This window comes from Trachurus trachurus (genome assembly GCF_905171665.1).
Source record: "Trachurus trachurus genome assembly, chromosome: 9".
In the NCBI taxonomy this organism is placed as follows: Eukaryota; Metazoa; Chordata; class Actinopteri; order Carangiformes; family Carangidae; genus Trachurus; species Trachurus trachurus.
In genome coordinates this window covers 6,212,608-6,225,948 of record NC_139895.1, presented here as the reverse complement: position 1 = coordinate 6,225,948, position 13,341 = coordinate 6,212,608, and the positions used below count along the sequence as shown (strand labels likewise).

Here is a 13,341-nt window from a genome sequence, read left to right as displayed (position 1 = left end):
TCCAGTTTTTTAAATTTATTTATTATTTTACCTTTTTACAACTATGCACATTGTGTCGCCTTCAATTACAATTAATTAAGGAATTAATTAACCTGCAGCCGACAGTTTGCATATTATTTAATACATTCAAACATTCAGCTCAGCAGCTTCTCTTTCATTTCGTTTCATTTTGTTTTAGCCCAGAAGAGAGAAAGAGCAGCTCATTGACTGAACGATTGATCCTGCACCACTGATCTGAAATAAATACAGAGATCGCCACTGAAACAGAACAAGAGATTCTCAAAGGAGCTTCATTAAGACGAGTTTCCAAAGTAATCGTTTATAAACACAAAATAAATGTAATTAATCTGCTGCGTCCGACACTTTTCATTGTTTTTCATCCTGTAAATTCATCCGTCTGGCTCCTCTGAGTTGGTTTTCGTGGCTCAAAACGTGCAGAAAAGCTGCAGCAGGTTTTTCATTAATGTTGTTGCAGTTCAAACTTTTCACCACTAGAGGTCAGTAAACACCGCAGACAAATGGCCGATTATTATTATTATTAATCGATCAATAAAAAAACAACGATTCCTCCGCAAAGCAGCTCGGTGATTAAAGGTTCAGATTAAATATCTGATGATGGTCGTTCAGATGAAACAACCGGTTTAAACCCGTGTGTGTGTCTTTATATGTGTGTGTGTGTGTGTGGAGCAGGAAATCCGAACCGTTTCCCAGGACTCGTCGCCTCCTGATGCTGGTCGCTCTACTTCCTGGAGGTTTCTTTTCTTTTTCTTCTTTTTTTCTACCATTCAGTCTGTTTTTGAGGCTCGGCTTGTTTCCACGGCGCTCAGTACCGTCCCTCGTGGTTCGCCGTCGCTCTCTCCATGCGTCTGTACCAGAATTTGACTTTGGTGTTCTCCATCATGTCGTCGAACGCCTGCAGGCCCTCCATCACCCTGAGGACGCCGAACACCGCCTGCACACACACACACAGAGAGAGAAGAAAATGTTTGTGTTGTAGAATAAACCACAGCTGGATGTATAAAAAAAAAGACAACAACATCTGTTCTGATCTGAAAACATCTGTAGAAACAGAAGAAATGCTCTGTTCTTTCAAAATAAAAGAATATGTCATCATTTTTAGCCCGAACGTTCCAAAAAAGTAAGTTCAGAGATCAAATTTTTGTTTTAATTAATTAAATTTAATCAATTAATTTTTCTTTTTCTTTTTAATTTGTACAAAAAACGTTCTTGTCTCTAATCTTTCATTTTATTACAATTACAATTAGAGAAGTTTAGAGGGGAAGTCAGTGTGGAGCAGCCGACAACTAACAGACATTTGTCTCAGTAAGTGTCAATATGAGACTTATCACACGTCAACAATGTTGGAAACCACTAATTTGATATTTAACTAATTATATTTTATATGTTTATGTTTTTTAAATCTGAAATGTACTGAGTAAAACTTAATGAACTTAAAACAGAAGCAGTGGAGTGGAAGAATAAAGCAGTAGAAAATAATAATAAAGTATAAGCACATCACAATAGTCCGCATCTTGACTTAGTTTAAACTTAATTTAACAGCTTACACCGACAATTAAAGGTAATGAATCTACTGCTATGACTACAGGGATTATGGCAATAGATGAATTTGCCAAAACGTTGAAATATCCCTTTAATAAAACTAAGGCGTGTGAGGTTCAGTCTGATAACCATAACTCAGGCGGTGTCACATAATAACATGTCCCTGTGAAAAACCAAACAATAGTTCCTTCTGTTACAGTCGCCACCTTTCACCTTTCAGTGGAAACACCTGTAGAATAGTAATTGTGCTTTTTTCAAAATTTTAATAAAAATATCTCTTTTCATATTTTGTGGAAACCTGCGATGGAAACCCAGCTGCGTTCTCACCAGGTCGGCCAGGTTGGGATGATCTCCGCCCATGAACTTCCTCTTCTTGCCGATGGCGGCCACCCAGTCGTTGACGGCCTTGTACAGATCCTGCCGGACGTCGTCCTGCAGGTTGTATCTGAGGGCGAGAGAAGGGAGGAACTTCAGCCACTTATTTTATAAAACGTCCATTTTGTGTTTGTGTTGGAAAGATTGGGAAAACTTTCTTTTTACCAAAACTACAGTTAAGTATCACTTTGATGAGAAAATCATTCATTTTTAACTTTTTCTCTCAAAATATTAAAATTAACATTGTCAATCTTTTCATATAACTGGGTAAATTTCACATATATAAAGTTAAAATGTCCAAAGAAACTGAAATTGAACTGAAATTTGACCTCAAGTCTCTGAAATATATTGAAACTAACAAAAAACAGCTCTTCAGTTTTACTCAAATTACATTAAGTGAAGTTGTCTGTCACTTTAAATTGCTATATAATATTCCCTTTTTTCTTATTTTATTTCTATTCATTTAATTAAATTGTTTTATTATCATTCCTATATCAACAATTTATTTTATATTATTTATTTAATTCATTAATTTGTCCATTATGCTACCTCTGTTAGCAGTCTCTACCTCATCATGTTTAGGAACGTTTTTTTTTAACTCACCGACTCTTCAGCCTCTTGGAGATGAGGAACATGGCCGCCGCGCCGACGTATTTGGCGAAGAAACCCTCGAACGCACTGAACTTGCCCTCGCGCACGATGTAGTCGAAGGAGGCCAGGGACTCGCCGGTGGTCCGGTACACGTTGGGGGATATGAGGTGGACGAGCCAGTCGTCGGCCCACTGACGCCACTTCATCTCCTCCCTGCAGACACAAGAAGACCAGCACAAAGCAGGAAGTTCATCAGTGGAGAGGATCTCAGCTTCTTGGATGGAAAAATAAACCAGAAACACTGCTGTTACTTGTTTCAGGGTTTCACACTTGGGATGTCACAATTAATCGCGGTATTAAACGGCACAATTAATTGATCGCAAAGATTCCTAAATACCGTCACTTTCAAAAAAAAAAGATCATGTATGAACCGTGTTGGCAGATGTGGCGCCAAAGTAAAGGTAAATGCACAGATACTGGTCCATTTACCTACGTAGCATTGAATTGGTAGGAATTTAAATGCTGGAGTGTCATTTTGTAATTTAAAAAAAAAGATTAAAATTAACTTAAACATTTGGTATTAAAGACACTTCCCCTGACGGATTAATAATTAGTCATATTTTCGTAGATTTTAGTAATGTATATTTTAACTGTATTTGATTTTACACATCAATAGTGTTGTGAAATTAATTAATGCATAATAATCGTGATAATGGTAATACCGTGATTATTTCTCTGACAATAATCGTACCAAGAAAATCTGTAATCGTGACATCCTTATTTCACACACGTCCTGAAAAACCTCTGAAGGATTCCTGACTGGGTGTAGTTTTGTCTCGTTCGCAAACGTTTCGTTCAAAAGAACAAATTGTTTGAGTGAACGAACTAAACAGAATCTCTTCCTGAGCCGATTTGTTCTTTTCCCAGTCCAGCTGAGCTCAGCAGCAGCGTGCAGCTCGACAGCGGAGCTATGAATCAATGAATCACTCATGAATCTGGTGGCGTCGACTCTCATTGTGAGGGAACGGTGCATGTTCAGTGATGCGTTCACTGAAAATACTGTCACTCACGTACCACACAGTGAACACAAGCCCTCAGCCCCGATGTTCACGATGTCACTGAACACTGCTCTACTCAAAGTAGTGATGTGTCGCTCACGAACGTCTGTGTATGTTCAGTGAACGTAAACGTCAATAAACTGATTTTTTAAAAGAAACTTAGCAGTATCGCAAATTCCAATTCGTTGTTCAACGTTGTCTCATAACAAAAAGGAATTCTGCATTTCCCTGGACCTATTTATTGCATATTTCAGTTTTTTTTAATTGCTATTACTGCTGTATTTGCGATTGTGCTACTTTAATGAACTGATTCTAGAGATTCAGGAGTCTCAAAAGAACGGCCCTCGCCGCCATCACTGCTGTCACTCAGGGCTGAGGGCTCATGCTCTGTGTGGTGCGTTCACTGAACGTAGTAAAAGCGACACAATGATACGATTGCGATTGACACGAACGCGTCGTTTACTGAATGTAGTATTGAGAGTACCATACTTTCTGGACTATAAGCTGCTACTTTTTTTCCCCCGCCCCGGTGCCCCAGCTCTCGTCTCTGCAGCACCGCAACACAAACGCGCTCCATAACCCATAATCCTTTGTTCATCACGGTTAAAACTACACAAACACACGCACTATAACATCGTATATGTTATGTAACGTTATCCACCGCTCCATTTATTGATTTTTCACTGGCTTTGTTGTCAACAGATGCACATGGGCGAGAGGAGCGTAACCAAAACAGCCGAAAAGCATGCGGACTTGTACAGTTCCCTACTGTCTTTCTGTGTAAATATCTCATGTTCACATGAAAACCTGCAGCTTATATTTAAGTGCGGCTTATATATGTATTTTCTTTTAAAATTTAGCTGGTGCGGCTTATACTCAGGTGCGCTCTATAGTCCAGAAAGTACGGTAGTGTTGTTGTGCCATTCGTGAACGTGTCGTTTTGTCGCTTGTGAATGTCTGTGCTCGCTACGATTCGTTGAACGGGTTTTAAGGACAAATCTTTTTAATAAACTGATTCTAGTGATTCAGTACTCTCTGAAGAACTGCCTGAGTGCCCTGGACGTTGTTGACTCACTTCTGCATCCCCTTCTCTGGGTACATGGCCGCCGTCTCGTCCTCACTCAGCATCAGCCAGTACTTGTTGTTGAACTCCGTCACCTCCTTCCCGCTGTCGTTCACCGACTTCATCTCCGGGTAACAGCGAAGGATGTCAGACATACTCTTCCCGCTGATACACACACAGGCACACGATCAGTCAGTAACACTTTTACACAATTAATGATCATGTTTTTAATTAATCAAGTCAGTAAACTGAGAAAAGTAAAAGCTGCAGTTGTTAATTACACCACTGGATAATAATGTGTTATAATGTAACTAAATTAACAAGTTTCTTGTTCTTCCTTCACTATTACATAGCATGAAGACTGTTTAATTATAATAATAATCTCCAGAGAAACGTTCACATCTCATTAAACAACATGTTAACGGAGGCTTTAACTTACTTGGTGATTAAAAATGTCCTGAGGGAGCTGATGATGACGGACGAGTCGTTCAGTTGCTGCGACACGAGAGAGAAAAATCAAAAACACATCAAGCACAAGTCACAAGTTGTGAGCTGCACATTCACCACGCTATGAGATAATAACAGAACGTTACCAGACAGAGTTGTTTTAGAGGGAAATGCAGAGACTGCTTGATGAAAAACTGTCCCTGAAGGCAACGCATATCAGCGGTTTTGCATAAATTTTCCTCTAAAACAACTCTGTCAGGTAACGTTGTGTTATTATCTCAGCGTGGTGAATGTGCAGGTCACAACTTGTCCACCAGAGCGTTGTGGAGTTGTTGGATTGTGTATTTGATGAGTTTGATGAGGGAAACCAAGAAATCCCATGAGCCTCTGTAGCGTAGCTCTGAGCAGCTCACGGCTCTGCTCCGCCGTTCTAAAAATAGCTTACACCGACAATTAAAGGTAACGAACCTACTGCTATGACTATAGGGATTATGGCAATGGGCCAATTTGCCAAAATGTTGAACTATCCCTTTAAAAAGGCCAAATATATTGAGTTTACCACGTCCTCGTCCACCATCAGGATGGGAACCTTCCTGTACGTCGACCACTTGAGCTCCTTCCTCATCACCGGGTTCACCTCCACGATCTCGTACGGCAGCCCGTAGAAGTCCAGGAAGGCGCGCACCTTGCTGCAGAACGGGCACGTCTTGTACTGGTACAGGGTCATCTTCGGACCGCCGCCCGGAGCCTGGGACCAGGACCAGGAAGGGACAAGGTGCAGAGAAAATAAACAAGAGCAGATGATTAGACGGATGAAGAATCGTGTAGAAAATGGAGGTTTGGAAGGAAGTACGGCTTTATGTGTCCCCAGACCGGTCCCTCGCTTTACTGTGTCCCTAGAAACACTTCCTGTTGTGTTTGGAGTTTTTATCAATGCGTAATGAAGAGGCAGGTTAAAGCTGTTGACTTGACTCTTCTTATTTGTCGGTTTAAACTTAAACGGATAGTTCAACATTTTGGCAAATTGGCCCATTGCCATAATCCCTATAGTCTTAGCAGTAGGTTTGTTACCTTTATTTGTCGGTGTAAGCTATTTTTAGAACGGTGGAGCAGAGCCGTGAGCTGCTCAGAGCTACGCTACGGAGGCTCATGGGATTTCTTGGTTTCCCTCATCAAACTCATCAAATACACAATCCAACAACTCCACATCGCTCTGGTGGACAAGTTGTGACCTGCACATTCACCACGCTATGAGATAATAACACAACGTTACCAGCCAGAGTTGTTTTAGAGGGAAATACAGAGACTGCTTGCTGAAAAACTGTCCCTGAACGCAACGCGCAGTGATTTTGCATGAATTTCCTTCTAAAACAACTCTGTCTGGTAACGTTGTGTTATTATCTCATAGCGTGGTGAATGTGCAGGTCACAACTTGTCCACCAGAGTTGTTGGATTGTGTATTTGATGAGTTTGATGAGGGAAACCAAGAAATTCCCTTAGCCTCCGTAGCGTAGCTCTGAGCAGCTCACGGCTCTGCTCCGCCGTTCTAAAAATAGCTTGCACCGACAAATAAAGGTAACGAACCTACTGCTATGACTATAGGGATTATGGCAATGGGCCAATTTGCCAAAATGTTGAACTATCCCTTTATATCCATAACCTTTAATTTTAAGGTTAAAAGTTTAATGGGTCAGGCTGTTAATATGAAAGACAGTGTCTCTGTCTGTTGTCTATAAATAAAACACCTGGACAACAGCTGGATGAGCAAACAGGATCCATTCATTCACATTAGAGACTTTGTTATCTGATGCCTTCACGGACCCTCGTAACTGTTAACGTTGTGACTTTGATCACGGCTGTCTGGTGTTACATGTGCTGCTGTCCTGATAGGGTGACCGAGGTGACGTGCAGCCAGGTGAGCTGGAGGGGACTCACCTTGCTGGTCTCCTCCTGGGCCAGGTGCTGCTGCTGCTGCAGGGACAGCTTCACGGTCTGGTACAGCCCCAGACCTCCACCGAGCAGGAAGGCGCAGCCCAGCGCCCTGCCTCCTGGCCGCAGGGAGGGCAGCAGCAGCCGGGCCCGGGCCCCGGGGCCGCCGGTACCGGTACCGAGTCCTCTCCTGGTCCCGTGTGCGCCCACATCCCCCAGCAGGTTGGACACGGAGCCCGGCCGGCGGGTGGCGGGAGACCCCAGCAGAGACCAGCCGACCTTACCCAGTGCTCTGGCGCAGGCGGCTGCCATGTTGGCTTTACATAAAGTCCCACAATGCACCGCGAAGGAGACGAAACAACGGAGAGTGTTTCCAGGTTTCCAGAGTTGATTCTATCAGGCTGCGACTGTGACGCCCCCCAGAGGGCTGTGGATGTATTATAATATAATGAACATCGCACAAAAAGGAAGAAAATTTGTGTTGTAGCAGAGCCAGTCTATTGAAATTCTCTGGTTGTAATCAAGACCACCAAACCCTAGACCCCAGACCAAACCAATGGAGACCAAAACCATTATTAAGTGCCAGTAGCCTAGGCTACTCACAATAATCGTAGGCTATGGCTTGGTATTTAGGCTACATTATTCCTAAAATAAAAGATAATTTTATATAAAATCAAAACAAAAACCAAAACAAATCAAAACAAAAACTTTTCTTGAAACAAAGTTAGGTTTGAAACAGAAGGACACAGCACAACCTGCTGAAGTCTCCTCCCACTGTTGACACTGGTGACACCAAGTTTTTCAAATGGTAGAAGCAGTTTTAATTATCTTAGTCCAGCTTGACCGAGACAAGACCAAGACCTTGAAAATGTCGTCTCAAGACTCGAGTAGCCTTCTACAACTCTAGTTTCCAGAAATGATTTCTTTGTTGAATCAATGCTTCTTGACAATAAATATAAAATCGACTGAAAGCCTGTTTATTTCCCCTTTAAACTGCGCCACATTTGTAAGGAACATATAGGCTATTTGTGGGATGAGCAACAGAGCTGAGGATGTGGGTTCTTACACTTACACACTTAAACTGTATCATGAATTAAAGATTAACCTCCACCTGCTGATGACAACACAACAGGATAGCTTGGTAAGGTGATATGACAGGTGATGGTGGTTTATCATTAACTCAGGTGAATTATAACAAATGTAACTTTGACCTTTGTCGGTCAGAGCTGAGACGCCATTACAGGGTGATCTCTACTGGAAAACACACGTTTAAGGACTGTGAGAGGAAAGTTAAGGACTCAGGAACTGGAACAAGTAAAATGTTCAACTCCAGTTGACGTGCTCATAGCTCCACCTGCTGGTGACAACACAACATGTCAATGTACAGAGTGATAATCATTAACTCAGTTGAATGAAAACGAAAGTAAATTTGACATTCTCGGTCAGAGCTCAGACGCCATTACAGGGTGAAATCTCTCCGGTAAACACACGTTTAAGGACTGTAAGAGGAAAGTTAAGGACTCAGTAACTCGGTGAGTTTTCCTGTAGTTGTGAATAAAATGGCTGAGAAAGCTGCTCTCTTTGAAAGTTACCTGAGTTGCCACGTGTGTTCAGAGACTTTCAGAGATCCTGTGTCTCTGAGCTGCAACCACAGATTCTGTTCAAGCTGCCTGCAACAATTCTGGGAACAAGCTAAAAACAAAAACTGTCCCATTTGTAAAAGGAAATCTTCAAAGGATTATCCACCTGTAGACTTTGCACTGAAGGAACTGGCTGATTCCTTTGCTGGGAGACTGATATCTGGATCAGAGGCTGAAAAGCAACATGAAAAACCAATGGTGGTTTGTAGTAAACATCAAGAAGAGCCTAGATTGTTCTGTAAGGATGAAGAAAGAGCTTTTTGTCCTGTCTGTGAGTTTTCTCTCCACCAGAGTCACAAGGTGGTTCCTGTAGAAGAAGCAGTCGGTGACCTGAAGGAGCAGCTGAAATCTGACTTAAAGTCTCTGCAGGACAAGAAGGACAACTACAAACAAGTGGAGAAAACACACAATGAAATGATTGAACACTCCAAGAAGCAGCTGTTGTCCACAGAGAGGAAGATCAGAGCAGAGTTCAACAAGCTCCACCAGCTCCTGAGAGAGGAAGAGGAGTCCAGACTGGCAGCTCTGAGGGAGGAAGAGGAGCAGAAGGGGAAGACTATGAGCAGAGAGATGAAGATGATTGAGGAGCAGATCTCCTCTCTGTCAGACAGTATCTGTGCTGTTGAAGAAGAGCTTCAGAAACACAAGGTGGCGTTCCTCAGCAGTTATAAAGCCACTCAGACCGGAGCCAGAGCCCAGTGCTCACTGTCAGATCCACAGCTGCTCTCAGGAGCTCTGATAGATGAGGCCAAACACCTGGGCAACCTGTCCTTCAGAGTCTGGGAGAAGATCAAGGAGAAGGTCCACTTCACTCCTGTCATCCTGGACCCAAACACTGCACATCGCATCCTCCATCTGTCTGATGATCTGACCAGTGTGAGACGTGGAGAGACAGAGCAGCAGCTTCCTGACAATCCAGAGAGAAACACTCAGTATGCCATCGTTCACGGCTCTGAGGGCTTCAGCTCAGGGAAACACAGCTGGGAGGTGGAGGTGGGAGATCATCCTGACTGGTCTGTGGGTTTGGCTAAAGAGTCAGTTGACAGGAAGGGAGAGCTATTTGCTTCACCAGAATATGGAATCTGGTGTTTATGGCACCGTGATGGAAAATACACCAATGGTGTTAGTCAGACTGTGACAGTGAAGAAGAGTCTCCAGAGCATCAGAGTCCAGCTGGACTATGACGGGGGGGAGGTGTCCTTCTACGACCCTGAAGACATGACTCACATCTACACTCACAGAGACACTTTCACTGAGAAACTCTTCCCATATTTTGGTGTTTTAAAGTCTGGTGATGCTAAAACATCTGATATCAAAATCTGCCACTCTGAGATCAGTCTGTGATGTTCAGGGACGTTAGTTTTTCTCTCGTGATGGTTTGAGGTTCATTAAACTCTCAACTCATCGTCACACTTCACAGCCAACCTGCTTCTACACCTGCTCACCTGTCGTTTAGTCTTTAAAACACATTTGATAAATATCTCATTAGACTGATCATCATCTCTGTCCTGCCTGTAAGAAACACTGTTCTTGGAGTTGTTTGACTTTTTTCTTTCATCAAATATTTTTCAATAAGACTTTGTGTTTTCTTTTTCATCTTTATTTGGTGTTTCCCAGAGTGATTAATATAACAACCATTTGAATCTCCTGCCTTGTGTTTTTCTTCATGTTATATTCAAATATAATGAAACAATAAAGTAAAAACTGCTGCAGATAAATAAGCTGAACATTTCCTTCTACAGTGACAGAACAATAAAAACCTTGTCAAACTGGTTCAGTGTGAGTCAGGCTGTTATAATGTTCACAACTAAACTACAACAAACCTCTTATTTGTGTTATTTAAAATCATCTGTGTTGATGAATTAAAGATTAAACATGAGGTGTCACTGGTTTGGTCTTGAAAACAACTGATTTAGGAAATGAAGTTGTGAATCAAGTAAAATTTTCAACTCCAGTTGACGTGCTCATAGCAACACCTGCTGGTGACAACACAACATGACAGGTGATAATCATTAACTCAGTTGAATGAAAACGAAAGTAAATTTGACATTCTCGGTCAGAGCTCAGACGCCATTACAGGGTGAGGTCTCTACTGGAAAACACACGTTTAAGGACTGTAAAAGGAAAGTTAAGGACTCAGTAACTCTGTGAGTTTTCCTGTAGTTGTGAAGGAAATGGCTGAGAAAGCTGCTTTCTTTGAAAGTTACCTGAGTTGCCACATGTGTTCAGAGACTTTCAGAGATCCTGTGTCTCTGAGCTGCAACCACAGATTCTGTTCAAGCTGCCTGCAGCAATTCTGGGAACAAGCTAAAAACAAAAACTGTCCCATTTGTAAAAGGAAATCTTCAAATGATCATCCACTTATAGACTTTGCACTGAAGGATCTGGCTGATTCCTTTGCTGAGAGACAGAAATCTGGATCAGAGGCTGAAAAGCAACATGAAAAACCAATGGTGGTTTGTAGCAAACATGGAGACGAAACTAAATTGTTCTGTAAGGACGAAGATCGAGCTTTTTGTTCTGTCTGTGAGTTTTCTCTCCACCAGAGTCACAAGGTGGTTCCTGTAGAAGAAGCAGTCAGTGACCTGAAGGAGCAGCTGAGATCTGACTTAAAGTCTCTGCAGGACAAGAAGAACAAATACAAACAAGTGGAGGAAATGTATAATGAAATGATTCAGCACTCTACAAAGCAGATGTTGTCCACATAGAGGCAGATCAGAGCAGAGTTCAACAAGCTCCACCAGCTCCTGAAAGAGGAAGAGGAGTCCAGACTGGCAGCTCTGAGGGAGGAAGAGGAGCAGAAGAGGAAGACTATGAGCAGAGAGATGAAGGTGATTGAAGAGCAGATCTCCTCTCTGTCAGACAGTATTTGTGCTGTTGAAGAAGAGCTGCAGAAACACAAGGTGGCGTTCCTCAGCAGTTATAAAGCCACTCAGACCAGAGCCAGAGCCCAGTGCTCACTGTCAGATCCACAGCTGCTCTCAGGAGCTCTGATAGATGAGGCCAAACACCTGGGCAACCTGTCCTTCAGAGTCTGGGAGAAGATCAAGGAGAAGGTCCACTTCACTCCTGTCATCCTGGACCCAAACACTGCAAGAGGATGGCTCTATCTGTCTGATGATCTGACCAGTGTGAGACTTGGAGACACACATCAGCAGCTTCCTGACAATCCAGAGAGATGCACTAAGTATGCCATCATTCTGGGCTCTGAGGGCTTCAGCTCAGGGAAACACAGCTGGGAGGTGGAGGTGGGAGATCATCCTCGCTGGAATGTGGGTTTGGTTAAAGAGTCAGTTGACAGGAAGGGAGAGTGTGCAGCTTCACCAAAACATGGAATCTGGTGTTTATCGTATAAAAATGGAAAATACACCAATGGTGCTGGTGAGACTGTGACAGTGAAGAAGAGTCTCCAGAGGATCAGAGTCCAGCTGGACTATGACGGGGGGGAGGTGTCCTTCTACGATCCTGAAGACATGACTCACATCTGCACTCACAGAGACACTTTCACTGAGAAACTCTTCCCATATGTCAGTATTGGAAAATCTGGTGACGCTAAAACCTCTGATATCAAAATGTGTCCCACTGAGATCAGTCTGTGATGTTCAGGGACGTTAGTTCTTCTGGTTTGAGGTTCATTAAACTCTAATGAACCTGTCGTTTAGTCTTTAAAACACATTTGATTAATATCTCATTAGACTGATCATCATCTCTGTACTACCTGTAAGAAACACTGTTCTTGAAGTTGTTTGACTTTTTTTCTATCATCAAATATTTTTCAATAAGACTTTGTGTTTACTTTTTCATCTTTATTTGGTGTTTCCATGGAGACTCATATCAGCTTTTAGAAAACAGGTTGTGTCACTTTTTAAATTCAAGATTAATATCTGAGAAAATGTGAAAACAAAATGATGAAACTGTTTCACATCATCAGGAGAAAAACTTCAAAAACAAATCAAAGCTGTTCATTATCCTGGTTATCAGCATCTTGTTTTGAGGTCAATGTCATTGTATGTGGTTTAATAATAGTTTTATGTTTCATGTACAGATTTTTTTTTTATCATTATTATTTCTGTTATGATCAAATATCCTTAAAGTTAATTTAGTTTTAGCATTTTGATCCTTTGATAAATAATTTGATTATTTCATGAATGTCTGATCAGTTGTTTTACAGTCTGGATGTCATATAGTACAACTTTTTAATGTTTTACAATGTTCACAATAAAAACTAAATTTCCATTAACTGTTACACACATTCAATAATTATTGTTTATCATTATTGTTTCTGTCTCATCCATAAGAATTTTTTTCCTCCTTGTATTTTGTCTTCATGTTGTGTTTTCTTTGTGATGAGCAAATACTCTGGTTAAAACACGAGTTCATTTTGTTTAAGGATTTTATTCCTTGATTAATACTTTGATTATTTCATGAATTTGGGATCTGTTGAGTTCTTCTCTAGGAACAGATAGTCTATAGTCTTATTTTAATATTATGACTATTACTCTCTGATTTTATTTCATTTGCAATGTTCATAATGAAATGTAAATTTCCATAAACTGTCAGATATGTTTGAATCTTCTCTGTCTTTGCTTCATCCATGTGAATCTCCTGCCTTGTGTTTTGCATGTTATATTCAAATTTAATGAAACAAAGTAAAAACTGCTACAGATAAATAAGCTGA

The 13,341-nt window shown here is 41.5% G+C and overlaps 2 protein-coding genes and 1 pseudogene across 3 annotated transcripts; 2 read left to right on the top strand and 1 right to left on the bottom strand.

Moving 5' to 3' along the window:
* Positions 1 to 7,352, bottom strand: ptgesl (prostaglandin E synthase 2-like). Its single transcript, XM_083979262.1, has 7 exons — positions 7,030 to 7,352; positions 5,654 to 5,842; positions 5,087 to 5,142; positions 4,660 to 4,812; positions 2,539 to 2,739; positions 1,888 to 2,005; positions 1 to 952 (listed from the first exon to the last, which is right to left on the bottom strand). Exons 1-7 carry the CDS (start codon positions 7,333 to 7,335, stop codon positions 824 to 826), a joined length of 1,152 nt encoding a protein of 383 aa, XP_083835388.1. The 5' UTR covers positions 7,336 to 7,352; the 3' UTR covers positions 1 to 823.
* Positions 7,353 to 8,515: 1,163 nt separating this feature from the next.
* Positions 8,516 to 12,392, top strand: LOC310991731 (nuclear factor 7, brain-like). The gene is made up of 2 exons (XM_083979618.1): positions 8,516 to 10,046; positions 12,294 to 12,392. Exon 1 carries the CDS (start codon positions 8,583 to 8,585, stop codon positions 10,005 to 10,007), a length of 1,425 nt encoding a protein of 474 aa, XP_083835744.1. The 5' UTR covers positions 8,516 to 8,582; the 3' UTR covers positions 10,008 to 10,046; positions 12,294 to 12,392.
* On the top strand, positions 10,821 to 12,262 carry LOC310991732 (nuclear factor 7, brain-like; annotated as a pseudogene). Its single transcript has one exon. The product of its transcript is annotated as a nuclear factor 7, brain-like (transcript).
* Positions 12,393 to 13,341: the final 949 nt, after the last annotated feature.